Source organism: Loxodonta africana, chromosome 10 (genome assembly GCF_030014295.1).
Source record: "Loxodonta africana isolate mLoxAfr1 chromosome 10, mLoxAfr1.hap2, whole genome shotgun sequence".
In the NCBI taxonomy this organism is placed as follows: domain Eukaryota; kingdom Metazoa; phylum Chordata; class Mammalia; order Proboscidea; family Elephantidae; genus Loxodonta; species Loxodonta africana.
In genome coordinates, this window is record NC_087351.1 from 15,118,419 (window position 1) to 15,145,112 (window position 26,694).

Below are 26,694 nucleotides of genomic sequence, written 5' to 3' on the forward strand. Positions count from 1 at the left end.
TCCTTTTCTAAATCAATACAATTTCTCAAATTTATTTTTTTCTTAAAGAAGTACTTCTAATCTCTGTCAAAAGGCGGGTGAGGAAAGGTCCTCCCCCCCTTGTAAACACTGAAATACAGATCTGGGAAACCAGGGTCGACACACACAAAAAGTGCATTTTACAAAATATCAACTAAAATATATTTTACATGGATTATGTTTCCATTGATATTCTACCAGCTGCATTTTCAGGTTCGAAAAAAATATTTCCACATCTAAGAGATTTCAAAGCATCTAATTTCTGGGCAGCAGACTGTGCCTCCTGGAAGGGGCCTGGATGTCCTCTCCTGCTGGGACAGGCCAGGTTCCTTGGCTTCAAGGGCTGGCACCCTGGGAATGAGCAGGCTCCTAGGCTGGGTCTCCAGGGCCCCCACTGCCACTTTGCCAACCTCTCTTACGGCCCCACCTTCCCAGACTGATCCTTTCCTCCAAACAGCTTACTCAATACAGGGGACCCAAGTCCCCCCCGCCCCTTCAGGTTTCGGACTGGGCTTCCCAAGCGTAAATTCACCACTGAAGCCTCCAGGCCTCACCCAAGCCCGGTGGACCAATCAAGAGCAGCCTGTCTTTTCGTGGACAGCACAGGGCCTGGGGGTGGCTCGGGTGCCCTCAAGATTCACTTCCACCTCCTTCTCCAGCCCCCCACTGTCTGTCCTCACCCAGTGCTACCTCCTCAGCCTGCTGGGCCTCCGTGGGCTCCTCCCCAGGGGAGCAGGGCCCAGTGTTGCCTTCCTGGGCTCCTGCCCCCAGAGGTGTGCCCCGTGGAAGTGCTCAGCTAGCAGGTTCCCAGTGACCAGGCCCAAGCCACCTGCACTGACTCCCTCTCCCAACCATGCTCCTCTTTGGTACAAATAGGAAATAACTAGGCCTCTCCTGCCCCCTCACAAGGAGCCCCAGGGCCACACCCAGGCAAGGATGGCAGGGGGCTGAGACTTCTAATCTATTCTGGGGAGCAGTATGAGGTGAGAACAGGGCCCCTGGGGAGCAGGAACAAACAGAAAAGCTCCTAGAGTGAGTGGCTGCAGCTCAGCAGGTCTGTGGACTGATACAGTGTTGATTCTCGCTGGGATGTAAATTAGTGCAATCTACAGAAGACTAGGGTATGGAGTGGCAGGGCAAAGGGAGCCACAGCGCTCCTTTGGTTTGATTTCAGGTGGGTGTGGCTTGAAGAGTCATGTGTGAAGTTCTGCAGGAGGTTTCTAGAACCTCGAAGTGTAAGGCAAGAGGAAAAGTCTTCAAATCAGGTAGCAATTTTCCTTGCCCCCTGCCCCTACCACCTCCCAGCACCCATCTGACCTCCCAGACATGACAGGCCCCATGTTGATCAGGTAACCTCTGGGAAGCCAGACCTGCTGGGTGGCCCTCCCGGGAGGTAGACAGGAAGCTAACCCTGACAAATGGCCACACCCATGACTACGATAGCCTGGTCAACTTGTCCCAGCACCAGGCACTGCTGCAGGAGCAAGGGAGGAAAGTCAGGGAAAGGCCCAAGCCCAGAAGAGGAAATCAATGCTCTGGAGGCCAGACTATGGCTCTCTATCACTCAAAGGAACAAGCTCAGAGCTGTGCTAGAGTCCCAGAGGGCCTGGTCCCAGGTTGAAGGGGAAGCAGCAGGTCACAGTGGGTGAGGTAAAGCTGGCTCCCACTCCCCCTTGAAGGGACCTGAGGGGAGGCTGCAGAGGGGTCTACTGGGCCTGATTCCTGAAGGACCTTGCTTCCCCCCACCAGGACCCCATGCCCCTCAGGCTTGGCCCAGCCTTGGAGAAGACTGCTTCTTCAGGGGTCTCCAACCAGGGGACCCGAGAGGTACCCTGGGCCAAGCTGAGAGCCCTGATGCTTTTATTATACCCTGGCCTCCCCTCCCCTCCCCATGGGACCCAAAACCTGTAGGGGCCCCTGCCCTCCCCCCACCCCCGCAAGAGAACCACAGGCCAGCAACCTCAGACCCCTGTGGCCCCTTAACCAAGTGCTGTGCTTCAAGCAGTGCCCCTGCCCCGAGCCCCACTCGCTCGTGGGCAGCCCCAGCCTGGGCATGAGGAGGCTACTGGGGGTTCTTGAGGATGCGGCCATGGCGGAAGTCATAGACATGGCGGCAAAGAAACACCAGCTCAGGGTCCGTGTCCTCGGGCACCGTGCGGTGTGGTGGGGTGGAGTAGTCCGCGGAGGGGGGCACCAGTGCTGTCTTCCGGCTGGGGAGGCCCTCGCCTCGGCGCTTGGCCATGGCACAGAATCTGCAGTGACACACAGGTCGTGTCTTTGCCACAGCCACCTCTGCAGGAACACTGAGCCCTCCCCGCCCTGTCCTGCCCCCATCCCTGTCCTGGGGCTCTGCCCACTCTGCCAACTGTCAGTCCATCTTCTGTCACTGGAACACCAGCCCTGCCCAGGCCTCCCTCCCAACCACCTGCCACGTCCCCTAGCTTTGCTCCAAGAGCCGCGCTGGACCACCACTGCACCCCAACCCTCTGCCCCAACCACCCTACCTCGGTGGGGCGACAGTACTTTTCTTCTAAAAATAAAACTCAAATGGTACTGGCAGGCTGTGAGGCATAAAGTTCCGGGGCTTAGGCACTACGCACCTGCAGTACTCGGCAAAGGTCAGCACGTAGCACTTCTCCTCAATGCAGGCCACACTGTTCTGGTCCTGATGTCGAGATGCAAAGACTTCATTCTGCAAAGGCTCAAGGGGAGACGGGAGCAGATGGGTTATGAAGGTTGGAAAGCCCCTAACTCCAGGAGCCAGGCAGGCATTAACCCTTCTGCTGGGGCTCCTGACCTGAGGTATAACTTCAGCTAGTGAGGCTGGGGAACTTCCCTGGAAATGTGGCGTAGTGCTGCCCAGCCACAGCCCCAAGGCATTCCTCCTGGCCCTGTCCTACCTCGGAGGGGCCACCTGCCCCAGTCCCTGACTGTCACCCGCCTCCCAGCCCGCACCCCCAGCCCAGGGGAGGAGAAAGGAATTGTTCCCAGCTTCCCTACTAGATGGAAAGGCCTAGCTGGGAAAACAAAGTAAAAGGTGAGCTGAGGGTGTACACCCCAGACGGTCACCTCTCCTACACACCTGGGTGGAGAGCCTGGGGGCCTTAGGAGGAGTCTTTTCTCCCCTCCCCCACACCGCAGACAGGGCCAAAGCTCCACTTCCCCTTCCCTGTCACCAGAGGGACATATTTTGCTCCCATTCTGGTACTTCCTGCCCTCAAGGGCTCCTTTTCTGCTCCTCTTTTAAACAAAGATCACTGTTCCCTTTGAAATGAATTGGGACAGTGTTGGGGCAACCTGAGGAACCTGGGAAAAAAGGCTAAACCCCAGGCCCTTCTCCAAGGAGATAAGCTCAGGGGCCTGAATGCTCACAGCTGCCCCCCAACCCATGCCGCAACCTTGCCCTCCGACTCCCACTGCCCTCTCCCATCCCGACCCTTCCCAATCCACGTGCCAGGGAGCTCACCTCGTGCATGCTGGGACTGCGGCCTCCCTGTAAGTGCTCGGGTCTGTAATACCACAGGAGGCTCATCATCAGCTCTCCTGGGGGGACAACAGAGTGGTCATGGCTTGAGCTGGCAACCCCAGAGTTACTCAGGCAGGCAGGCAGGCAGGCTGGCCGCCTGCCCTGGAGGCTGATCTAACCTCAAGGCCCAAGCCAATCCCTCTGGCTCCAGTTGCCCGTCTCCCCCGCTCCAGACTAAGCCTGGCGTTTGGTGGCCTGGAATGGTGTTGGGCACAGGGGGAGAAGGAGCTGACAGGTGAGTTGGGGGGACAGGTGCCCAGACCTTGGTGGCTGGAAAGGTTAAGGAGCTAATCCAACCCGAGCCACAATGTTGTCCACAGCCCTCGGCAGCTTACAGACCCCAGCTGAGTGGAAGGCTGACTCTGTGTCAAGAACGTGGGGAGACTCATGCCAGGTCAAACCCAGGCAGGGGCAGATCTGGGGCCTATTGTCCTAGAGAAGGTGGCCATCCCTGGGCTCCCCAGCCTGAGGGAGGGGTACCTGATTCAGGGTTCTCCCAGAGGGCAGAGATCTTGGCCACATAAGGAGTGGATGTCTTTCGCGGGCCTGACTTGAGAAGGACAGTGTCCCGGACTCGGATCATCTCTCCATGCCGCTCCACTGCCTGGTAGCTCTTTCGGATGGCTGGTTCCGGTTCATCCTGGGCAATGAGCCAAAGACACAAATAGGCTCGAGGGGCCACACTGGCAGTGAGAAGGGACAGTGGGGTGGAGGAAGGGAATGACGCCCTCTCTGCACTTTCCCAAGGTGGTTAAGCCACTAAGGACAGGAAACTGCAAAAACAGTTTGCATGCTTGCTAGACCCTTCTCCCCAAAGCCTGGCTTTCAAAAGAAAGGACGGGTGTAGGGAATCCTCATGGCTGGAAAGCAGCCTAGACCTTCTGGGGCTGAGCTCTGGACTGCCACACCCGACTGCCAGCCTGCTCACTCCAGGTCCCCGGCACTGGAGAGGTGCTCAGGCTCCCTAGTGGGACAGTCTGCCTTTGAACTCTTAAACCACCATTACTTGACCTACTGCTAGGTCCCTGTTTCCTCATCTGGAAAACGAGGATAATTATAAGACCCTGGGGCACCCACCTCCAAGGAAAGTGGCCAGGATTAAAGCAGATGGTGCACGCGAAGTGCTGAGCTCGGTCCTGATGCCTACCGAGTGACCCACGTGTTTTCCTGACGTTCTTCTCACATCCCAGACGGTCCCGTATCACTAGCCCTTCTCCTCCCCTATACATCCTGTTTAAAAAGCTCTCACCAGAGCCCTCCGTTTTCTAATCAAGGATGGAAGTGGGAAAGTGAGCAGAGAGGTGCAGACTTCTCAGATGGCAGCCCCAAGAGTCAGTGATAGAGATGGTAGTCACTATCTGTGCACCCCAATCTCCCCAGGGCATACTAGTACAGCATCAGTAGGGGTAGGGGTGCAGGCCGGGCCAGCATGACTGGTTCCTGGGGTACACGTGAGTTGGATGTCCTTCGTCACCCCCAGAGTAGCTTGGGTCAGGGGTTCCTGGGACCCACATCACTGCAGGCCCCATGTCCCGCTGCCACCTTCCCCCACCCCACAGCTAAGGGCTAGCACTCACCAAAACATAGACAGCCTTCTCACAGGCTGCCCCAACGGGCACCCAGCCATTAGTGCGGCGGCGGCGGCGGCGGCGTGGACGTGGGCGCTGGACGCGTGACTGCTTGGGGTGGCTGGGCCTGCGGGCAGTCTTGCTCCTCACGGTGTGTCTGCAGCCAGAACCTGTGCGCAGGCCAGACTTGGAACCGCTGGGAGGCTTGGCGCTCTGAGGGCACGCGCGGGCTACTGTCTGGGGCTCCGAGGTGGGTGTCTGAAGATGGGGGACAGGCTCTGCTGCAGGTGGCACACTGGGCACAGGGCACCCCAAGAGGGGGTGAGCAGGTGAGGCTGGGTGGCCAGCTTCCAGGAGAGGAAACTCCAGCTGGCCCAGGGACCTGCAGCCTTCTGGGAAAGGAGAGAGTGGGTCAGGCAGGGCAGGAAAGGACAAACGGTAAGCCCTCGCCCACCTGCTTCCAGAGCCTGCTCCTGTCATCTAAATGTGAACCTAAGGGCCACCAAAGCGGCCAGTGGGGTTGGGGGTATTCCCTGGCCTTGGAGATGGGCACATAGACATACCCGTCTCCCCTTCCAGCCCGAAAGATGGGGTAGTAGTGGGAACAGCTTTTTTAGCTCTGACAGAAACTTCCCTAAAGGCTTCCACAGTGCTTAAGAACAGGGGTTCTCAAGTCAGACAGCCTGGCATATGAATCCCAGACCTGCCACCTACTACTAGTGGGTGACTTCAGGGAATTCACTTTACCCCTTAGAGCCTTGCAATTTAAGTAGTAGCTGCAAACATCATAGTGTTTACTAGGTGTTTTCTTATCAACGTATTAACACATTTCATCCTTACAACAGCCCTGTGAGATAGGTACCACCATTACCCCATTTTACAGGTCACACGGCTAGGGTCACATGACCAAGGTCACATGGCTAAGGAAGTGGGAGAACTAAGATTTCACCCCAGGCAGTCTGGCTGCAGAGTCTGTGCACAATCACATGGCACAACACCTCCCGTTAGCAGAGTGCTTAAAGCAGTGCCTGGTACAAAGTGTTTAGTAGTGCCATTATCATCAGGGTGAGCGGTAAGGTCCTGCGTCCCACAGGTTAGGTGTCTAGACCTGGGGAGTGGTACAAAAGAAGGAAAAGCCCAAGAAGAAGGCTGTTCTCATTTCTCAGAGCTCCAACTCATACCAGAACCTGAAACAACCAGTCTAGCCAGAGCCAGCCGGTCTATAAAGTTGTTTTATAGACCCCTACAAGAAAGTGTAGGGGTAGGGGAGGGCCCTGGGAAGGCCCAGCCCCTTACCTCCCCAGCAGCAGACAGACTTGCTGACCACTCTGGCCAGAGTGGCTCTGGTTACCTCGTCTCCACCCAGGAGCCAGGGAGGGTGCCTAGTGGAGCAGGTGAGGATACTGGGGTAAAAGAGATGATTATCGGGTGTCTCATCAGCTAAGGCACAAGCCTCTCAGGGGTGTCTGGGTCTCGTTAGAAAGGTAGACACCAAAGCTACCCACCCCTAGTAAGGTGATGCCAAGTCTGGGCACTACTCTCAAAACCTGTCAGGCCAAGGTGAAGCTGCCTCACTGCAGCTGACACGGTCTACTGGGGACTGGTGACCACCACCCTACCCATGAATGCTCAACTTGGCTAGCATGCATATGCTCTGGGTCCCAGGGAAGTAAGAAATTCTAGCTTTGCTCAAGGTGGGTAAAGGGAACAACATGGGAACAACTTGGTAAAATGTCCTAATTCCATTATTTAACTTGCTACTCAGAGTCTAAGAATGAATATTCGAATGGGGAGACAGGAAAGGTCCTTCCAGCTCCTGGCACCACCACAGTGCCACCTCACTGCTGGGCCAAGAAATTTCCAGAAACAGCCTGGGCAGAGCAGGGGCATTCTTCCTCTCAGAGTCCCCTACCTCCCATGCTAGACCCCAAAGAGCTCCTGCCCCAAGCCATGCCCACCCTCCTGGGACACCATGTCTCAGACTCCTAGGCACATCCCACACCCCAGGAAGGCTTACCTGCTGCAAAAGGCATTTTGTAGGGACAGCCGCCACAGGTAGTGCCAACATGGGTGAGGGACAGGGGCAACACTCCACAGAGGCTGTATCCATTTGCTCCAGTGTCCCCGCTAGAGCAGTATCGAGAGGAGCCCCAGGGAGGGTGCTGGAAAGGGGTGCCTGCAAGCACTGAGCTTGGGGCCACGAGAAGCCCCTCATTAGGTGCAGCCACTGGAGACACCTTGCCCTCAGGCAGCATGGGGCAGGGGGAGCAGCCCCCACACTGCAGCCCGTCTTGGGTACAATATAGGTAGAAGCTACCTAGTGCAGTGAGCTCAGGTCCACCACACAGGCCACTGTAATCGGCGGGGTTGCCAGGCATCGGCAGGGGGGACAACTGGGGTGCAGGGAAAGAGGGCTGGTGCAGTTCCTGCTTGGGAGCAGGTGACTCCTCGCCTGGACGCCCAGGCTCTGGCTTCAGGGCTGCCTGCCCGCCCATCAGTAGGGGCAGACGGGGACGCAGCCCCAAGGGGCTCTCCAGGGCCTTGCTCAGAGGCTGGTATGGTGGCTGGACAGATGGCCCATCAGGGGTGGCAGATGGCCACGGTCCCTCAGGGTGTCCTTGCCAGCCAGGTGGGCCTGTAGCCTCCCCAGAGCCAGACCCCTGACGGGCTTTGGGATAGTTCTTGCCATTGACCTTGGCCCACTTTGGCCGCAGGACCTTGGGTGCCGCTGACTCAGTGGCACGCCCGTCTGTTTCTGGGTAGGCACGAGGAGGGCGCAGGGGAACCTCTCGCTCCTGGCTCAACTTCAGGAAGGCGGCTGCATTCAGGCTGGCCAGTCTCTTGGGAGCTGGGTCACCATCCCGACGGGCACCTTCATCCGGTGCTGGCTCTGGGGACAAGTCCCGACTTCCTCCTCCAAGATCCCCCAGCCGGGGCCGCTTCTTGGAGGAGGACCAGCCCCCAGTGGCCCGGTCACGGTCCCGGCTGCGGCTGGGGTCTCCCCCTCTACTGCGGCGGGTTCCCGCCAGGCTGCTGGTGTCCTCCCGCTCCAGCAGTAGGTTATTTAGGGCCTCAGCGTTGAGGGAGGCCAGGCGCCGCTTGCGGGGCTGGGCAAGGCCAGGGTCCTCACTGGATGGAGCTGGGCTGGGGGGCTTGGGCAGGTCAGGGGGCAACTCGTCAGCCTCATCTGCACTCCGTGGACCAGCCACACTCTCCAGGCGGGTCAGCAGCACTTTGCAGGCCTTGGGTTTCTCAGGGACCAACGGGCGTTTACGCAGTGGGTAGTTCTTGCGGCGCCCTGTGAGGTGCCCAGGGCTCTCGGGCACGCCTGGCTCCATGCCCTCCGCCGTCTGCTCCATATTGCTGCCTTCCATTGGCAGGGGCTCCTGGCGGCCAGTGGGGCCAGAACTCAGCATGGGAAGGGACTTCCTCCGAGTGTGTGTCATGGAGTATCTCCAACCTGCAGAACAGAAAGCAGGCAATGAGTGGATCCCCCGTATCCCTCAGCCTGTTCCACCTGCCTTCTCCCCACTGCTGCCCTCCAGTCCCACCTGGCCTACCTCCACCCCTTCCCAGCTTGTTCCCAGCCTGGCTTTCCCCGGACCCCTCTTCCAAAGTGTGAAGGCCTAGTGGGCTCAGCTCTCAACAGCTGCACAAGGACTAGTCCCCCTCACCCGCCTTTCAGCCTAGGGTCCTTCTCTGAACTGAGCTGCTGGACAGCCACACACCACTGCAGAACCCACGGTCGGAGCACAGAAAGAGCTGGTGGCAAAACTCTGTTCTCTCTATTCCCTTCTTCTACTAGACGCTCTCGCAGGGCAGGAGGAGGCCCTGAAGACGCCAAGCCAGGTTGAGATTCTGGGGTGGAGGGGCCCATCTATGCTTCTAAAAGCATTGTCAAAGTATTACCAACCCTTCTTCAACTTGGGGCTCCTGAGGTTGGCCTCAGGAGGACGAGAAGATGGAGAGTGAGGACACGAGATGGGGAATCTGCTGGCTGGGATGTGGAGGAGGGCATGTCCATCCGCTGAGAACTCCCTGCCTGGCAGCACTAAGCTGGGTCCTGCCTCGAAAGCCCACGAAGCCGAAGGCCTGGCCCAGGGGCAGTTTCAGCCGGCCTAGGAGCCAGACCAGCCTGGGTTCAGATTCCAGGACGGATAGCCCAGGAAGTGTAGTGCCTGGAGAAGGGGTGTCAGGTAGGCTGGGACCAGCATTCTCCTGAAGGTTAGGAGACCCATAGGACTGCATGATGGACCTGCAGTACAGTTTTAAGCTCCCGCCAGCCACAATGAATCAGGAGAAGTATCAAGGAGAAAAGCTAACGCAGGGCCGATGGGGCTGCCTTGTTGGCCCTGCCTGGCTCCTAAGGTCTCCCCCGAGTAGGCAAGATGCCAGGCAGTGGGTAAAACGGGGGAGGTGGGGAGAGTTGCAGGAAACCTAGAGCCCAGACCCACTGACCGAAAATGTCCACAACCAGACTTCATCCCCAAACTTTTTATTCAGCTCAGCACCCCTCGACACACATGGGCAGCCTGGGCCCGGGTCCTGAGGGAGAGGTCAGCCAGGGCTGGCAGTGCACTGAAAGCTGACTCGGCCAAGGCAATGAGGGACCACAGGGCCCAGGGAATTCAGTGGTCAGACTACTCAGCTGTTTACTCCCTACCTATTTCCCAACTCAAAGCACATGTCCTCAACAGATGAACATGGCCTCCTCCATATCCCAGCCAGCAGGTTCCCCATCTCGTGTCTTCACTCTCCATCTTCTAGTCCTCCTGTGGCCAACCTCAGGAGCCAAGGAAGGTGCCAGACAGGCTCTGCCCCTCACCAGGCACCCTGTGACCCTCCCAACCCAGCTGGCCTGGCTTTTCAACTGAATTTCCCCACTGCTATTGTTTTTTCACACCAGCTCCACTCCAGGAGCTGGGAGCAACCCCTGCTGGGCTGGAATTTAACCCTGAAAGTCCCAAGCCAAGGGCTCCCAGGGATTCCCAAGCCCTTCCCAGCTAGCTCCTCTGGCCTTGGGCCAGCAGCAGGGGTCACCCGGCACCTTCTCTCCTGGGACATGCTGCACTAATTGAGAAAGCATCCTCAGAAAACCAGGCTGAAGGCAGCGTGGGCGCCCCACACCCCTGAGAAAGGACACAGAAAACTGTAACGGGGAGGCAGTGTGCCAGGTGCTGCTCTGGCCACGTGCATGCGGGGACCTGTCACTGCCCAGATACTGGGCCTCAGGCAAGACACAGAGTCACAGAAGACAAATCCATTCATTCCCAAGGCGCATACGGAGGGCTCCTAAAAAATCCCAGCATTCTGCTAGGCTCCCTAAGACCTTTCCTACTTCTAAACTGGGTGACGGCACCTCCCTGTTTGCTCGGTGAGTAATGCCTCCTTTCCTACTCTCCAACACATCCCAGTATCTGAGGCTGAGGAGCAGGCAACGAGCAGGAGCAGGACCAGGAGCAGGAGCAGCAGCACATCTGTTTTTTCCTAGGGAAGCTGAGGTCCAGCCCTCCCCCACCCTAAGACGGCCTGGGCCGGGAAAAGGAGTATGTAGCCCACAAAGCCGAGCTGGGCCTAAGCCCTCAACAGGGCCCATATTACCAGAGGAGCCGGGCCTGGGAATGACTGGGGCCCAAGGCTGAGGTCACCTGGGCGTGTGGCCTCCGAGGACATGGATACCAACTGCGGAGCAAGGAGGGGAGACAGGAAAGCGTGCACATGGGGAGGTCACTGCAGGCTGGGCTATGAAGGAGCTCTTAGCAGGAGGGGCAAGCCCACCACCCTAAAAGCTTAGTATTAGACCATCCCAGGATCCTGGGAAACCTGCCCTCACTCAAAGCCTTTCTCTCTCCACATACACAAGGTCTAAGCAGGAAGAAGTCAGGAAGGGAGTCGGTGCCTTGACGACACACATTCCACTTTCAGGAGCTTGTCCTCAGAACCTGGAAACGTGTTCCCTGAAGAATATTCTGCTCTTCAACCTCTCATCTAGCCGTCCGGTCCCTCAGGGAAACACATGGGGTGGATGATCCTGGAAGCCTCTAAATCACAGGGTGCGAGTCACACTTCTGAATCCAGCTGAAGAACCTCTTGCTAGCTTCCTTTAGTCTGCCAAACCCAGTCACCTGCTAAAAACCCAGGGCCAGCAGAGGCACAATGCAAAACCACCCCCAGCCTTCATGTGGTGCCTCAGGCACCACGTCACTGGCAGTCCTCGAGGAGAGGCCAGGGTCTCACTGCCTGCCTCTGGTGGCACTCCAGACTGCGCAACCTGAGGGTGTGAGTCAGGCTTTGAAGGCCTAAGCGTGAGAACCCCCACAGCAGCTCTCCCCGGGGTGGGGCTGGTTGGAGGGGGCTCCCAGCCTGCCAGGGCCCCTCAACCTGCAGGGGTGGCCTAGCCAGGCAGGGGAAGAAGGTCCCAGGAAAGCAGTAGGCTTTCCTCCTGCTGTTCCTCCCACTTATACACAAGCTAAACCAGGAACTTTCTACCACTGCCACATCTGGGTTCCCTCAGCACTGCCCTCCTCCTCCTCTTTGGGAAGCCTTGTCCTCCCAGCACGAGCAGTCCAGGCCCCCTTAGGGAGAAAGTTCCTAGGAGGGACACCCCAGGACACACTACTGCTTGCCTAGACAGAGTCAAGCCAGGTCTCACTGAAGAAAACTAGTCTGATTGTCCCCAGCTCTGAACAGCCATCACCCAGCTGCCCTGAAGGACAGTGGCCAGCTGGTGGGCCTCCAGGCCAAAGACCCAGTGAACCACAGGTTGAGTCCAAAATCCCCACAAGTGTACTCAAAAGACATCAAGCAGAACATTTCAGGCCCTAGGTGTGCTAGGGTCTAAAAACCAAGGAGGGAAATAGGGAAAGCCAAGATCCAGGCCCAGCTGGAGTGTCATAGTGGGGGTCTGCTCTCAGTGCAGCCCCTAGCCTGCCCAGGGCTGGGAAGTGCTACCTTCACAGAGGCAGAAAAGGAGAGATGACCAGTTTCTTGCCCTCCCATCCCCAAGAGGCTTCAAGCCTGCAGGGAGGGTCAGAGGACTGGAGCAGCACGGGGAAAGCAACGGTAGGGGCCTGGGACGGCAGGTGACGCCCAGGTCATTCCCACAGCAGATGCTGTCCTGGGGCAGGAAGAGGCCCTCAGCCTGGGCTACTACTTTGCCTACTCTACTGCCTAGCTCTAGGCCACGCCCCTCACTCCCACACTGGGGTTTCAGGACTCAGGGCTCTGCCCACTGCTCTTCCTGAAGCTTCTCTCACCCACTGCACCTTAAGTTTTCCTTTTCAGGAATTCAGGATGGTTTTCAATGGGAGTTCTTAGGTAGACGCAGACCAGGTGGAGGCCAGGAAGGGCCTTGCCCCGAGCCACCTCCCTCCAATTACAGCTAAAGCCACAGAACTGGCACTGAGTAAAGCAGTGCCCTCCTCTGCAATATCTCTTAGCATAAAACCCCCTGAAAAGAAACAACACTTTTCAAACTCTGAGTTTCTTGAATTTTCCATCAGAGAAAAAAAGCAGCAAGAGCACAGCAGTGGACTCCCTCTCGTACAAATCTAGTTGATGTCACCTCATGGTAGAACAGGTGCAGCTGCTGCAATTCCTACAGTACAGCCAGGTAAAGCCACAGCTAGTATCTCCTGAATTGCCGAGAGCTGGTAAAGCGGAAAGAACAAAGGCTTTAAGCCTGGCAAATCTGGACTTAAACGTCAGCTCTGCCTCTGAGGAGCAACTTCTCTGAACCTCAGGTTCCCCATAGAAAATGAACATTACCTAAGAGTGGCTGTGAGGCTTACAGGGACCCTGTGCAAAAGCCCAGCCAGGAGTGGAAGGAGACAGGCAAATGTCTCACCTCTAGGCTCAGGGACAGAGGGGGCAGCAGCCTTGGCCTGGGCGTTCCCCCACAGCAGGAGCCCAGAGCAGGCATCAGCTGGGAAGCCTGCTTCCTCCCAGGGCCCGAGAAATCTGAAAACCCAGCCTGCACCTGAACTCTGCTCTGCTACTCTTCCTGTGAAAACCCGGCGTGGCAACCCTGGGAAATATAGAGGCGCTGCTCCTTTTCCCTTTCGAGGTCCATATCATACCCCATACCCACTGCCGTCAAGCAGATTCTGACTCATAACCACCCTACAGGGCAGGGGAGAAATGCCCCACAGGGTTTCCAAGGCTGAAATCTTTACGGAAGCAGACTGCCACATCTTTCTCTCAAGGAGCTGCCAGAGGGTTCAAACCATTGACCTTTCTTTCGGTTAGCAGCCTAGCGCTTAGCCACTGCACCACCAGGGCTCCTTCTTGCAGGGTCCAGTGGGGGTGAGTTGTAGGGGACTCAGTTCACAGCTCAGTGAGAGGGCAGGGGCAGAAACCGCATCCCGACAGAGCCTGGGCAACAGCTTCATGCTGCCGCTGTCACCGCCGCTGCTGAGCAACACCCAACTCTACCATGAGAGGCGAGCTCCTCAGGCGTGGAGGGCGAGGCTAGACCCAGAGGATGGGGTCAGAGCGCGTGCTTTCGGCCGGTTCCTGCCGTCTGACTACTTTTTCGGTCCAGGCATCCACAGAGCAGGGGTCTCGGCTCCGGCAGCATGGAGCCCAAAGCTGCGGCAGTGCCCGTGAAGACAGCGCTGCCCATCCAGCCTCGCTTGCTGGGGCACTCAAGTCACTGTGCAGTCAGGCTGGGAACTAGAAACACCTGGGCAGGAAGCACGCCACACAACCAAAGGGACCGGGCCTGACCCGTCTGGACACAGGCTTGTTTTACAGGCTGCCCTCAGGTCTACAGCCATATGAGGAGCCAGACCGCCCCCCGGAGGCACCAAGCCTATCTATGGTGGGCCAGACTACCCACCTGCTCATCACACTTCACAGTGGGGACTCCTGGGAGCCAAAGAGGTAGGAGCAGCCCCGCAGCCCCGCAGGAAGGCCCACACTCGATGCACATAGGGTCCGATGCATTGACCGGCCCAGCCCCACAACCAGGTCCCAAAAAACCAAAACCCAACCCAGTGCCATCAAGTCGATTTCAATTCATAGCGACCCTACAGGGCAGGGTAGAACTGCCCGTGGGGTTTCCAGGGAGCGGCTGGTGGATATGAACTGCTGAACTTTGGGTTGGCAGCCTGAGCTTTTAACCTCAGATTCCATCTTTGACTATTCCTTTCCACTTTGAGCCACCTGAGCAGGAGAGGCTCAGAGACATCGGCCCAGGGCGGGCTTCACCAAAGTGTCCTGAACCTCCAGCACACACCCCACTTCCTGAGACTGTAAAGGAACACAAATCCCCAAGGAGAGGAAGGGAATTTTAACTTAGACTATAAAGCAGAAGCCCCCCCGACCCCCACATTTCATGTTATATTAGAAATGCAGAAATACAGTGAAAGTAGAGCTGATGGAATCTCCTTCTCATATGGTTAAAAGATGCCAACACACACACACATGCACGCACGCACGCACACACACGACCCTGGGGCAGGGTACTGGGCAGAGAGCACCGTATTTAGTCATAGAACAGTGCTCTGCTTTAAGAAACTAACCTGAAAAATCAGGAGGTAATCAAACGCAATGCAAAACTAGTTTTCAAAGCCTTTCTTTAAAGGTACATGGCGCTACAGAGCACAGCCCCTGTGTGTCCAAGGCAGACCTGGATCTGCAGGCGCCTGCCCAGCTAAGCCAAGGCACTGGCTGCCCTTTGGGGCATTCCCAGGCACGGTACCTTAAATGGCCTTTGCCCGCCCACTGAGCCAACACTTGCTGCCCCACCGCAACCCTCCTCTAGGAGGAGGGCCCATCACAGGCTGGAAGCCACTGCTAACCCTAAGTGGGCTTGAGTAAATGGCGTGAACTTCTCCGGGCTTTGTTTCCTTGTCTACACAGCAAGGTTGTTGCGAGGATTAAATCAACTAAGTACGCGTATAAAGTGCCTAGCAGAGTGCGAGTATACAGGGGGTGCTCAATATAAGCTCATTCTTTTCCCCTTTCCCCTGCTTGTCAAGTACCAGGCTAAGCTCTGAAGAAAAATGCAAAAAAAAAAAAAAAAAAAAGGACTAATGAATTGGAACTTGAGCTAGTCAGGAGACAGAAGGAAGGACAGACACTCAGCAGGACAGGAGCTGCGACAGGGCGCTTAAGGAGCTGACGCCAAGGAGGCTTCACTCATTCCAGCTCTGAGTGCCTTTGGGAACAGCTTCAACATCTGGACTCAGGAAGGGGCAACAGACAAAAGCTGCAGCCTTGAGGCACAAGACAAGTGCACCTTTCCCAGCTTCACCCCTGTTGGCTCCAGGTTGGGAGGATGGACCCTGGATTACTCCAGGCTGGGGGGCAAGAGGACTCCTGGCTAAGGCTTCCTCAGACCCTTCCACCCAGACTCCACACTGCCCAGGCTGGGTCAGAAGCAAATGTACTCCTGAAGGCAAAACCTATCTGCTCCCGGCAGCTAACAACGTGGGAGAAATACAACAAGAATAGAGAAAACTTCAGGCTACTGATGCACAATGCCTCAAAAAAGACAACATAAGCTCACCAGCCTGCTCCAGGTACCTGCCCAGGGGTGGCAAAGGATATGTGCTGTTTCAATCACCAGGCCACTCCAGTAACCAGCAACTTAGATTTCTAAGATTGTCTACTAAGACTGGAGGTGCTATCTCCAGTCCTAAACAGAAGAAACTGGCCAGCCAGACCAAGGCGGGAGGTCTGCCCTCTGCCTCCCCCACAGAGCACCAGCCTCCTGAAAGTCATCCATGAGGAACGAACCCAAGACCAGGCTTTCCTACTAGCAGGAACAGAACTGCAAGGCAGATCCTACCAAAGTACGAGCATCCAACCTGAATATCTCACACTTAACTGAGTGATTCGTGCCCCTCCTTTAGGGTGCCAACTCTGTAGGAACAGGCGGGATCTACCTTCCTTACTGCTAAATCCCTTACCACGAATTCACAGACCTTCATAAGAGTTTGTTGAATGACTAAAGATCTGGCTGCCCACCTGTCCCATGCAAAATAACATTCCTACTCTAGGCTGAGGGCACCACCTGGAGCTCCGGACAAGATATTCTCTGATCCCCAAACTCTCCCCCATCCCCAGGATTCTACCATGCCTCTTCAATTTAATCCACAGTTTAATGGGATTACTTCCGGAAATCTCTCTTCTTTACACAACACAACTCACTTTGACTATCATCCTCTTTTATCTCCCTCCCTACCTGCCCAGCTACCTCAGGAGGATATTTCTCCCATTCCACTTGTTCTCTTCAAACCATTAAGCAAGTGAGTCTGGTATGAGAGGCATACTTGTATCAAGATAAAGAATGTCAAAGATGTTAAAGGAGAATCAGTAACAAAAAACCAGCCTTACCATTATCAGCCTCCAAGCCCCTAAGCGTGTGTGGTAGGGAATTCTTGAACTGCAGAGGTTCCGTTGTAATAGGATGGCTAATGTTTGCCAAGCACTCACTGTGCACCCAGTACCACCCTAAGCACATGACATTCACTATCTCATTTTTCCTCGCAACAACCCTATAAGGCACTTATCATCTTCTCTTTCTAACAAAAACAAAACAGAGGTACCAAGACGTAAAAGTACATAACCACAATGCTGCTGCTGGTGAAGGAGGTGGGGCCGTCCAGGTGTCTGTCCCAAAGCCCACACTTTCCCACTGCAACACACTGCCTCCATCGAGGGCCTCAGAGGACAGCTGCTGGATCACAGACCAACAGTCAAGATCAACTTTCACATTCAATTTTGTTTTTCAGTGTTGTTTTAATTACTGGCATTATAACATATTATTAGTTTTTCTTGATTTTTCACCACAAAGGAATTGAAGATACTCCAATTAAATGTTGGGTTAAAAGCATCCAAGGGATGGCCAGGGAACATAAATATAATTAAAAAAATTGTTTTGACAGAAAAGTTTGCTCAAAGTTGCCCATAAACTCTGACATGCACTTTTGAAACAAGCCCTTTTTATACCCTGAAAAGAAGTGAGGGGATAGTACTTCAGAGACACATTTTGCCCAGATTTTACAGTCAGTCTAGAAAAGGCATCTAAAAACATCCCCCGTGAATCTAACCATGTCTCTCGCCTCAGATGAAACCCTTTTCCTTCAGCCTGGACTACGATGAAGACTGAACACTGGTTATCACACTCTAAATACCCATCATACAATACGGAGACATGTTAACTGCCCTTTGGCTACCTCTTTGGGCTAAACAAATCCAAATTATTTTCTCTGAAGACCGTCTCTTATAGTCATTTCATCATTTTTCTAATTATTTTCTGCGTTCAGTACAAACTTTGTGAGCCCCTTCCAGGCAGAAAGCAGGGGACACACCTCACCACTGAGGAGGGACTCACTGACCCCCGCTGTGGTGGAAAAGTGACTCCAGCTTCCCTTCTGGCCTACTTGTCAGGACTTGCTGGCATCAAACAGCACCCTAATATCTTTCCCGGGATTTCTACAAAGACTCTTCAAAAACTAATAATTCGCCTTTAAACCACCTGGCCAAATGAGAATGTGGTTAACCTTCAAGTGTCACCAAACCAAATTTTTCCCAAACATTTGAGACAGATAGCTGCCGCTGGAGAAGGGCCTAAGTGCGGGCCAGCCCTCTCCTCTGCCGGCAGGAAAGTGGAATTGCTGCATTCAAGGTGAAAAAAAAAAAGACAGGCCCGAAAAGGTACTGGAAATGGAAGGAAAATAGGAGCAGTCAGCACCGTTCCAGCTGAGATCCCTGGACTCATGAAAGATGGAAGACACCAGGTCCCACCTCCCTAACTGAAGATGGGGATCTAAGTATCTCTTCTCCCCAAAGCCAGTGGAAGAGGAACTGACAGAAGGATAATGATTTAGACCCAAGTTCTTGGCACTGATTCCGTTAACTAAGAAAAGTCACTTGTCGGTTTTTAATTCAAGCAACTTGGTCACGGTGCCTTGAAAATAAGTTCCCAATTCAAATCTCAGTGGGGCTGAGAGATGAACACCTATTCTTGCCGATGGGTCAGGGCCGACAGAAGACCTCAGGGACAATGTTATCTTTTCCGTGGGGGACGCTGAGGCAGGTAAACGGGAAAATGAGGTCTGGATGAAACCCTCCCCAGGACACTACACAAAGTCCTGGACATCACCCCACCCTGTGGCCTGCTCACCAAACCCACAGTCCTCTGGTTCCCTGGCTTCAGATCCAGTGTCCTAGGGCTGATACACCGATGCCCTCGTCGGAACCCCTGGGCCGCTGGTGTGGACCTGCTGGTGGGGGCCAGGGCACCAGTCGGGCCTAGCTGGCCCTGAGCAGGCCGTCTGTAGCCTCTCTGCCACTGCCGCTGCTCTTCCTCCTCCTGCCTTTTAGCCATTTTACTGCTCATTAGTGGCAGTACCAGGAGGTGGGCAGGGGAAACATAAAGGAGCTGAAATTCAAACCAGGCCATTTTACTCTAGTTAGGTGCCTTCCATAAAACCAGGCAGGATTTCATCATCCAGGACCTCCCTGTCCCCTGTCCTGGGGAGGTCTGGGCAGTTCAGCCCAAGGGGTCAGAAGCCGTAGAATCCCAGGGCCCCAAGTGTCAGGAGCATGTGCTTGTAATCGGCATGAGCTCTGTCGTTTTTTCAGGGTTAACAGGCACTTTCAGCCATGAGGAGGCCTTGGGGACCTGCAGAGTGGGAGCGCTGGGGCCGCCTTCAGAACCAAAGCACACTCTCCTTGTCCCTCCAAAGGCCTTGAGTCCCCAGCACAATGGCAAGTTCACAAAGGAAGTGCGCCTTGCCAGACTATGCTAGCGAATTCCCATAAATACTTGGGCTGGGGTAGTACTGCGTATGTAAAATGCTTTCCCATTGAGAGATGCTGCTTTATTTACATTCTTCACAACCCATTCACAAAAAGGAGGCCCTTTAATGTCGGGGCTGTTCATATAATGCTCCATAAACCAGGCAGCTTCAGCTGGCAGTCAACACAGGCTACTTCTCAACTACAGAGACTTTTTTTCCTTAAGACTTTTTCCCTCTCCTTAATGACTCACCTTGCAACAGGGTGCTGAGGCCCGATGTTGCCTGAGCAAGGCCAAGATGAATAAGTACAGATAAAATGAAAACACACACGTCCTCTTGGATGCTATGACAGAGAAGTAGCGAGGAACGTGTGGTGTGATGGATTACTTCTATATGGCCTTTCTCGCCATGGTCTTGTAACTCCCAACAAATGATTGGGTGGCACTATGCAAATAAGGTACTGTGGCCCACTAAGGGGATTAGACAGCTTACTAATAATGTAAATAAGGTGTATGGTACCCTTGTGGGAGTGGCACCATGCAAATAAGGCATATGGAACCCTAATGAGGGGATTGGTCAGTTTTGCCATACCCCTAGGCTTGTGGTTTAGGTCTAGGCTTAAAATGAGCCATCCCAGAGGCAGAAACGGGAGACCTCGCCATCATTAAGAAAAAGAGACAGGAGCAGACCCAGGGTCCCTGTGCTGAGACCCCCTTAAACTCAGGAGACAGGGAGAGAGAGCTGTAACATCAGAGACTGTACAAGATAGCAAGAAGTGATAGCAGGTACAGCACAGAACTGGCAGCAGCAGGAGACTGTGCGGTGGGCTTCCAGCCCACAAGGTAAAAAAGCTGAGAACCTCTGGGAACCTGTCAGCGGAGCGAGGCTTGCCAACCCACAGAGCTAGAGCTGAGCCCCTTCGAGCTGAGGCTTACCAGTGAAGCGGGGTGCCCCCTGGCATTTACTGGTGGACCTAAAGAGCTTTTTAACACTTCCCCAGTGGGGCACAGGCTGGGCCAGGCCAGCCCAAAAGGCCAAGGGGCCAAGAGGCAGACGGAGAGGGCTGCTTGTGGGCACGGCTGAAAAGCTGTCTGATCTAAGACCTCCATCCTGAGTCATTCCTGAGCCTGAATTGTAACCTGTTACTTCCCTAATAAACCACATAATTGTGAGTATCGTCTGTGAGTTTTGTGTGGCCACTGCAAAGAATTACTGAACCCAGCAGAGAAACAGAGTGTCATGGCAGGGACAGATGGTGTCAGAATTGGTAGAAAGGTTGAGAGGTATGTTTGACCTCCACCTCATAGGACTCAGCCTTGCACGGTTGATTCTCCTTCCCTCTTGTGAAATTAGAGGAGGTCAGATGCCCCCGTATCATTTTTATAGAATAAAAAGAAATAAAATAAAAATCTCTAAAGAACTCTAATTTGAAATACATATGTTGGGACGTTGGGACAATTCCTTGCAGGTTTACTAAAACTTTCTTTACGGATGTCAACTGCTCCCCATTTATACCTCTAAATACCAGGCAAGGTGTGGAGATTTTTTTTTTTCTTTAAATCTAAAGGAAAAGAGAGAGAACGGTTCTTTCTTACTTTTAATTTGCATTGTGGATGAATAAACAAACAGGGATTTTCCCTGCTTCTTCACAGAAATATTCCTAGGGTTGCAGGCTCCAGGAAGGATAAAACTCGCTCAGGGTGATGAAACTCAGGCAATTCCCAGAAAGAGAGGCAGGACTGTGTTCTAGGATATGCAGCAAAAACTGCTTGAGCGGCTGAGGAGAGAACCCAAGAGATGCATTCTGAGGTACCTTCTCTCCTGCTACAGTAGAAGCAAGGAAAAGAGAAGTAGTAGGGATTTTTTTTAATTGACAGGGGAGCGGTCTGCATTGCCATGGCAACTGCAAGGGGTGGCCTTCCCGCTTAGAAGGGAAATGCTGGTCCATTAATCATCAAACTGGGGCACAAAAGGGAGGTTTGGGGGAAACAGGACGGATGCAGAATTTATTTTTTCAATGTCTAGATGCAAACCAGTCACCAGTCCTGTCTCCCATTTCCCCCATGGTCCAGGGTTGATGGTGAGCAAAAATAGAAGTTCCGAGAGCACTGGCATCCTAGCTTTCCTTTCTGATGGGTCCAGTGTGGGGCTGATTGGTGCCTCCCACATCAGCGATGCCCCCATAAACACCCTCCTACAACACCAGCTCCAGTACTCCCATCCACAAGGCCAGTCTTTTTCATTCTCACAACTGTGTTTTCTCCCTCATTTACACCCCGGATTGAGAAAAGATAAAACATATGGATTCATTTAGCATGGACAACTAGGAAAATTGCATAAGAGCAGCAAAGTCGGGTAGAGAGGACAGCCTGGTGGGGTAGGAGGAAAACAGGATTACAGCGCTTTTCCAATTCACGTCTATATGGTGTCACATGAGTAACCCACAGGACAGACTTCACCAGCCAGAGTTATCAGCAACAGCAGCTAAACTTCACTTGTCCCCATGCTAAACCACCTCCAACATGCCCTATCCACCTGCCTTTGAAAGAAAAGGTTGGAAACCCCCAAGGACTGCAAACAGCACATTTCTGAGGACGCTGAAGGGAAGGCTTCCCCTGTTCCCACCCCAAATCTGCAGCCAACTGCATTTATTCATTCAACAAAAACCACGTGCACGGTACTATGCCAGGTATTCTGGAACAGTCACAAAAAAAGGGCTTAAAACCCATACTGTTCCTGTCCTTAAGAAACTTCCAACCTACGAAACCCCTCAGAAGACAATGCCATGCTATAATATCCAGGGTCTCAGAGCCAGATGAGGACGCTGGCCTGGAGCAGCCTGAGGGACGGAGGTACTCCACCTGGGCCTTGAAAGACAAATGGGACTCAATGAGAGAACAGGAAGGCAAGGGGCTCCTCATGAGATGTAGAGAGAGAAATGTGCCCGGCACAGCTTGGGGGAGAGCCTCAGGCGACACGGTCCAGGGCCAGACTGAAGAGGGTTTACCTTTCAAGCAAAGGGGAGCCACTGCAGGTTTCTGCACTGGGGGTGGCATGGGAGAAGAGGTGCTTTAGGAAGAATTATCTGGCAGCTCTGTACAGGCTGGATCAAAAGGGCCAAAGGAAGCAGGCAGGAAAGGGAGGCTGTAACAGCACAGGCCTGACATGGGGAGCAGCAGGGCAAGAGAAAGAAAGAAACAGAGGCAGGGAGATATAAAAAAGAAATTTATCACTAGCTCAATTCTCCAGAGCAAACCCTCCTGAACACTTATGACTGCCGCGAGTCTCCTGGTAGGTAAGAGCCCGTCAGAGAGAAGACTGTTTCCGCAACTCCCAGTGGCTGGACCAGGCCACCTCCTGACTGCCACCAAAAGAAGTCACCGCTCTGAAAGCACATTCCTTGTAACCCCACGGAAGGCACCAGGGCCTTGGGATTCTTGAGTTCTCTGCATCTTAGACATACAATTAAATTCTCTCCGAACAAACTTCAGTCTCCTGCATGAGATAATACCTCCCTTCCCCACAAGCCTCAGCTCCACCCAGGCTGGGGTCTAGACCCTCCTGGGGAGGGGGGTGGCCATGGATTAACTCCATGCCCACACTACCCCTCTGCAAAGCTGACAGGCAGCCTTCCCAGGGTGGAATTACAGCCAACCACAGCAACCAGGTGGGACTCGAATCCCGATTCTCAGTAAAAGTCAACATTCTCCACAGCCTGAATCCTCCCATCTTTGTGGTCCCAACTCTCGCATTAGATATGGGGTCACACGAGGGAGTTCTGAGTGGTTTTTCACAAATGGGGAAACAGCATCCATCTTAGAGCTGGCCACTGGTTGAGTTAGAGGCACCTACAACTTAAGGCAGTGGTTCCCAAATGTCATCCAGCTGACCAAGGGCAGTGGTGTCCTTCTGGGACCCTTTTTGGTGTAATACGTAGGAGTGAGGAGAGAGAAAAGTCTCTCAGGTGACACAAAGGAAGAAAACCGGACTTTTTTTTTTTTAATCATTATACTCCTGTATGAATTTATAAACTCAACTTCTCATATCCCTAGTGGACACCTTCTTTGACTGAAGAAAAATACATAAGGCAATTGTGAAAAGATTGCCGGAGCACATTTGAGGGGTGTTCCTGAACCCCATACAACTAGTCTTTTGTACTCTTTAAGACTGTCCATGATGGGAGACTAGGGGATGTCCCAGGTGGGGAAAAACCTCTGTCCTAGGCATACTCTGATTGCTGAAAAGTCCTCATTCCTGGAGGCTAACTAAACTGTCGCCTTTTTGAGTCCAGCAGCCCCATTGCCAGCGGCCAGGACCCACCGTGCCCACACCCACACGCCGTGGTGGCCGTGTCCACCCCAGTCTTTCCAGAACCGCGGTGAGCCAGTGCCGCACCGGCCCCCGCAGACCCCGGGGCAGACTCCGGGCCCGGTCGCCCGCCCATCGGGGTGGGTGGCTCGAACTCGGGCTCCCCTCCCGGACGCCACCACCTGCGCCCGCTCCGGCGCCGCCTTTGTCCGGCGCTTCACTGCCGAGTGGGCCCCTCGGGCCCGACCTCACCCGGCCCCCGGCCCCGGAGGAGAGGCGACGAAGCCGGCAGGGCAGAACCAGGCCGGGCCGCGAGCACGGGGTCCCGCTGTCACTTGGAGGCTGTCTGACAACTTCGATCCCCCCGCCCCGCCTCGGACTCGGCCGCCGCCCCGCACGGTCCCCGCCGGGCCTCCCGCGGCCCACACTCCGCTTCTCGAACCGGTCCCCTTCCGTCTTCGGCGCCTCCTTCCTCCCAGCCCGATCAGGTCCAGGCTACACTACCCCCCGCCCCGGCGCGGCCCCCGTCCCCTGCCCCCCATCCAGCAATAACCTGCCAGCTCCCAGCGCGGGAGGGCGCCCCCCACCCGAGCGGGCGATCCCGCGGCGCCGCCCCCGGCCGCGGCCCCTTGCCTCGGGGAGCGCGATGGGGGAGGGGGCGAGCGAGCGGAGGGGGCCTCGTCGCCCGCACACTCGGAGGCGAGCCGGCTCCGCGGCAGCGGGGAAACGACCTGCGTCCTCCCGCCCTCCGCGGCCCGGGACGCCCGCGCCGCCGCCGCCCAGCCGAGCTGCCACCCTGCAGCCGCCACCCCCCCAGCCCCCGGCCTGCAAGGCGGGCGGCCCCCGGGGGCTGTCACCTCGAGGCGCGCCGAGCTCCCCGATGGCGGGACCGTGGCGCCGGACCCGGGGGAGGGAGGCGGAGCGTGCGAGCGGGCAGCCGCACCTGCTTCGCGTCGTCCGTCCGTCCGTCCGTCCCTTCCCGGGCTAGCGGGGGCGGCGGCGCGGCGCGCTCGGTGGGGCGCGCTGACGGGCGGTCGGTCCTCTCCCCCTTCGCTCGTCTGCCTCCCTTGCTCACTCGCTCGCTCCCTCCCGCCTGCTCGCTCCCTCCCCCCCACCCTCGACCCCAGCCCCTAGCTCACCGGGACCGGCGGCGCGGACGGCGCGGCTCTGGGCGCCCGAAGGCCCCGGCCGGGCTGGAATCCGGCGGCTGGAACCCCCCGGGGGCGCTCAATTCCCGGGCTCCACGCTGCTGCGTCAGCGCCTCCTCCTGGGGGCCGGGGCCGGGCGGGCGGAGCGGGGGCCGCGTCCGGGCGGGGCCGTCGGAGGGGCGGGAGCGCCTGGCCGGGGCGGGCGGACGACGGGGGCTGGACGGGCGGGGCAGGCAGCCGGACGGGCGGGCGGCGGGGGCCGGGCTCCGGGATCCGCTACGCCGCTCGCGGTTCCCCCACAAACTCCCCGAGAGCGGAGCCTCCACCGCCCTCCTTCCTGCTTCCTCGTCCGCAGCCAATCAGCGGCCTGCCCCTCGGCCAGCTCCGCCAATCAGCCGCCCCGCCCTGCGCTGGCCCCGCCAGCCAATCCGGCCCTCGGCTCCCCCTCCCAGTCTCCGACCAATCAGAACCGTGGGTCGGTCGTCCCAACGCAGGGGGCAGCACGAGGCGGCCGGGGGAGGCGGTGCGGGGAGTGGTGGGGCTTGGGGGGAGGGGTACGGTGCCAAGGGTGGTGGGGGACTGATTTCCTTTGCTGGCTTCTTGGATTTTCTTTTCGTCTCCAGGGCCTGAGCTCGTATCCCATGGTGACCCGACCCTGGAGCCCCAATCCCTCAGCTGCTACCCTCCCCCCCCCCGCCGAGAAATCTTATCTCGCCCCCGCCCTGACCGTCACCCTGCTACATCCCTCTTGCCCCTTACCCTCCTCCCTAACACTCCCTGGAGAAAACTGCGGGCCGAGGACCACCCCAACCTCACCAGGGTCTCCTGCCCCCAGGGCTAAGCTTCGGGAAGACCAGCCGAAAATCCAGCGTGGACAACCCCCTTTTCCTGCAGGAAGGGCCCCAGACTCCAGCGAAAGGGCCCCGACTGCCGAGAAGCCCCTCCCGCCCTTGCCTCATCTTTCCGACTTCCCTGCCTGCCACGTCTCCTTCCCTTTCAAGCAAGGTCGGTCCTGGCTCGGTAACCCCTCACCCGCATCTCTTTTTCCTTTTTCTTCCCTTCACCTACCACCCCTCACCCCAGCTCCTACTTCACCCTCCTCAGAAGCAGAGTACGGAACCCTCATCCATTTCCAGCTGACAGCAGAGCCTGGTCTGTGAGTCCTTGACACCCACACACCCTCTTCCACCACCGCGGGGATCATCAGAGCTCTCCGGGGGAAGGGGGAGGGGGCGAGCAGCCTGACAGCCTCGGCTGGACTCCCTCCTCGCGTCCCCAAGCCAGAACGGGACCAAGTGTGGACACTCACCTGGCTTCCCCCTCGTCATCGAATGCTGTGGCTCCGTCTCTCACACCCACAGACGTGCTTTTCCAAGCCCGAGCACGTTCGCGGGGTCAGCGGGGTGGGTGGGCACGGCAGGCTTAGGTCACACCGGGGCGGGGGGTGGGGGGGAAGAGTCCCTGTGAGGTGCGGGAAAGGGTTCTGCCTTGGGCACCTTTGTAGTGCCAGTGCCCGCATAGGGCTTCACTTGAACAAGCACTGGATGTGCACTTAGTAGGTTCTTGAGAAATGCTGAGTCCACCCCTGAACAAAGCCTCATTCCCAATTCAGGCGGGGGAGGGGAGCTTTGGGAGGTAAAAGGAGCAGCAGCAGAAAGGGTAGTGTCAAGTCACCGGAGCGCTGAGAGCAGCCCAGGGAGGGGCTGGGCCCAGGAGTGCCTTGGGCAGAGAGAAAACGCCCAGTGTGCCGAGCCCACCTAGACGGGCAGAAGACACCCAGCCTGGGAGCGCCGCTGAGGGGTCCCTCCTCAGGGTCTCCAGCACTGCACACAGTGCCCAGCCTTTCTTCCTGGACCTTGAGACTCAAGCACTTACCCAGGCAGCCTTGAAGGGAATCAGAGCTGCTGGCCACTATGGTTGGGAATTAAACCCCAAAAACTGTTCCCCATCTGCCTCCAAAGCTGTCAAAGGGGCCACACCAAAGTAGGGGTCCACCCAGCAAGGAAGTGTATGAATGGAAGCTAAAAGCTCTGACCAAGACCTTGACACATTTCTCCAAGGGTTAGGTTCTCCTAGGACAAGTGCCCCTAACTTCTCTCACCTCCCACCCTTAGGGAAAGCGAAATCCCCTAAACCTATCAAAGTAGGACCAAAATGGTTTTTCCCTTCCCTGAACCTCCCAGGACAAAGATTCTCAGAAGCTGCCCCCACACCAGGCCAGCCCTACCCCCCTTCCACTTCACAAAAACCCCCTCTTCCTTTCCAGTCTGTCCATTAGCCCCCTGGTCCCCCAGCCCTCACTGGAGATAAGTTGTAGGGAGTAACAACAGCAGTAGCCCCGCCATCCTACCAGGCTGGCAGGAGAGGGGACA

The 26,694-nt window shown here is 56.0% G+C and overlaps 2 protein-coding genes across 4 annotated transcripts; one reads left to right on the forward strand and one right to left on the reverse strand.

Moving 5' to 3' along the window:
- BAHD1 (bromo adjacent homology domain containing 1) lies at window positions 1–24,428 on the reverse strand. Of its 3 annotated transcripts, none has more exons than XM_064292189.1 (7): window positions 24,314–24,428; window positions 7,130–8,572; window positions 5,122–5,501; window positions 4,025–4,184; window positions 3,485–3,561; window positions 2,619–2,719; window positions 1–2,270 (listed from the first exon to the last, which is right to left on the reverse strand). In XM_064292189.1, exons 2-7 carry the CDS (start codon window positions 8,556–8,558, stop codon window positions 2,081–2,083), a joined length of 2,337 nt encoding a protein of 778 aa, XP_064148259.1. In that variant the 5' UTR covers window positions 8,559–8,572; window positions 24,314–24,428; the 3' UTR covers window positions 1–2,080. The 3 variants fall into 3 exon arrangements, with proteins under 3 accessions (XP_064148259.1, XP_064148260.1, XP_064148258.1); XM_064292190.1 differs by having other exon boundaries at window positions 2,619–2,710; window positions 5,122–5,504; XM_064292188.1 differs by having other exon boundaries at window positions 5,122–5,504.
- Window positions 23,058–25,482, forward strand: LOC135232559 (basic proline-rich protein-like). Its single transcript, XM_064291962.1, has 5 exons — window positions 23,058–23,066; window positions 23,158–24,065; window positions 24,163–24,845; window positions 25,217–25,327; window positions 25,427–25,482. Exons 1-5 carry the CDS (start codon window positions 23,058–23,060, stop codon window positions 25,480–25,482), a joined length of 1,767 nt encoding a protein of 588 aa, XP_064148032.1.
- Window positions 25,483–26,694: the final 1,212 nt, after the last annotated feature.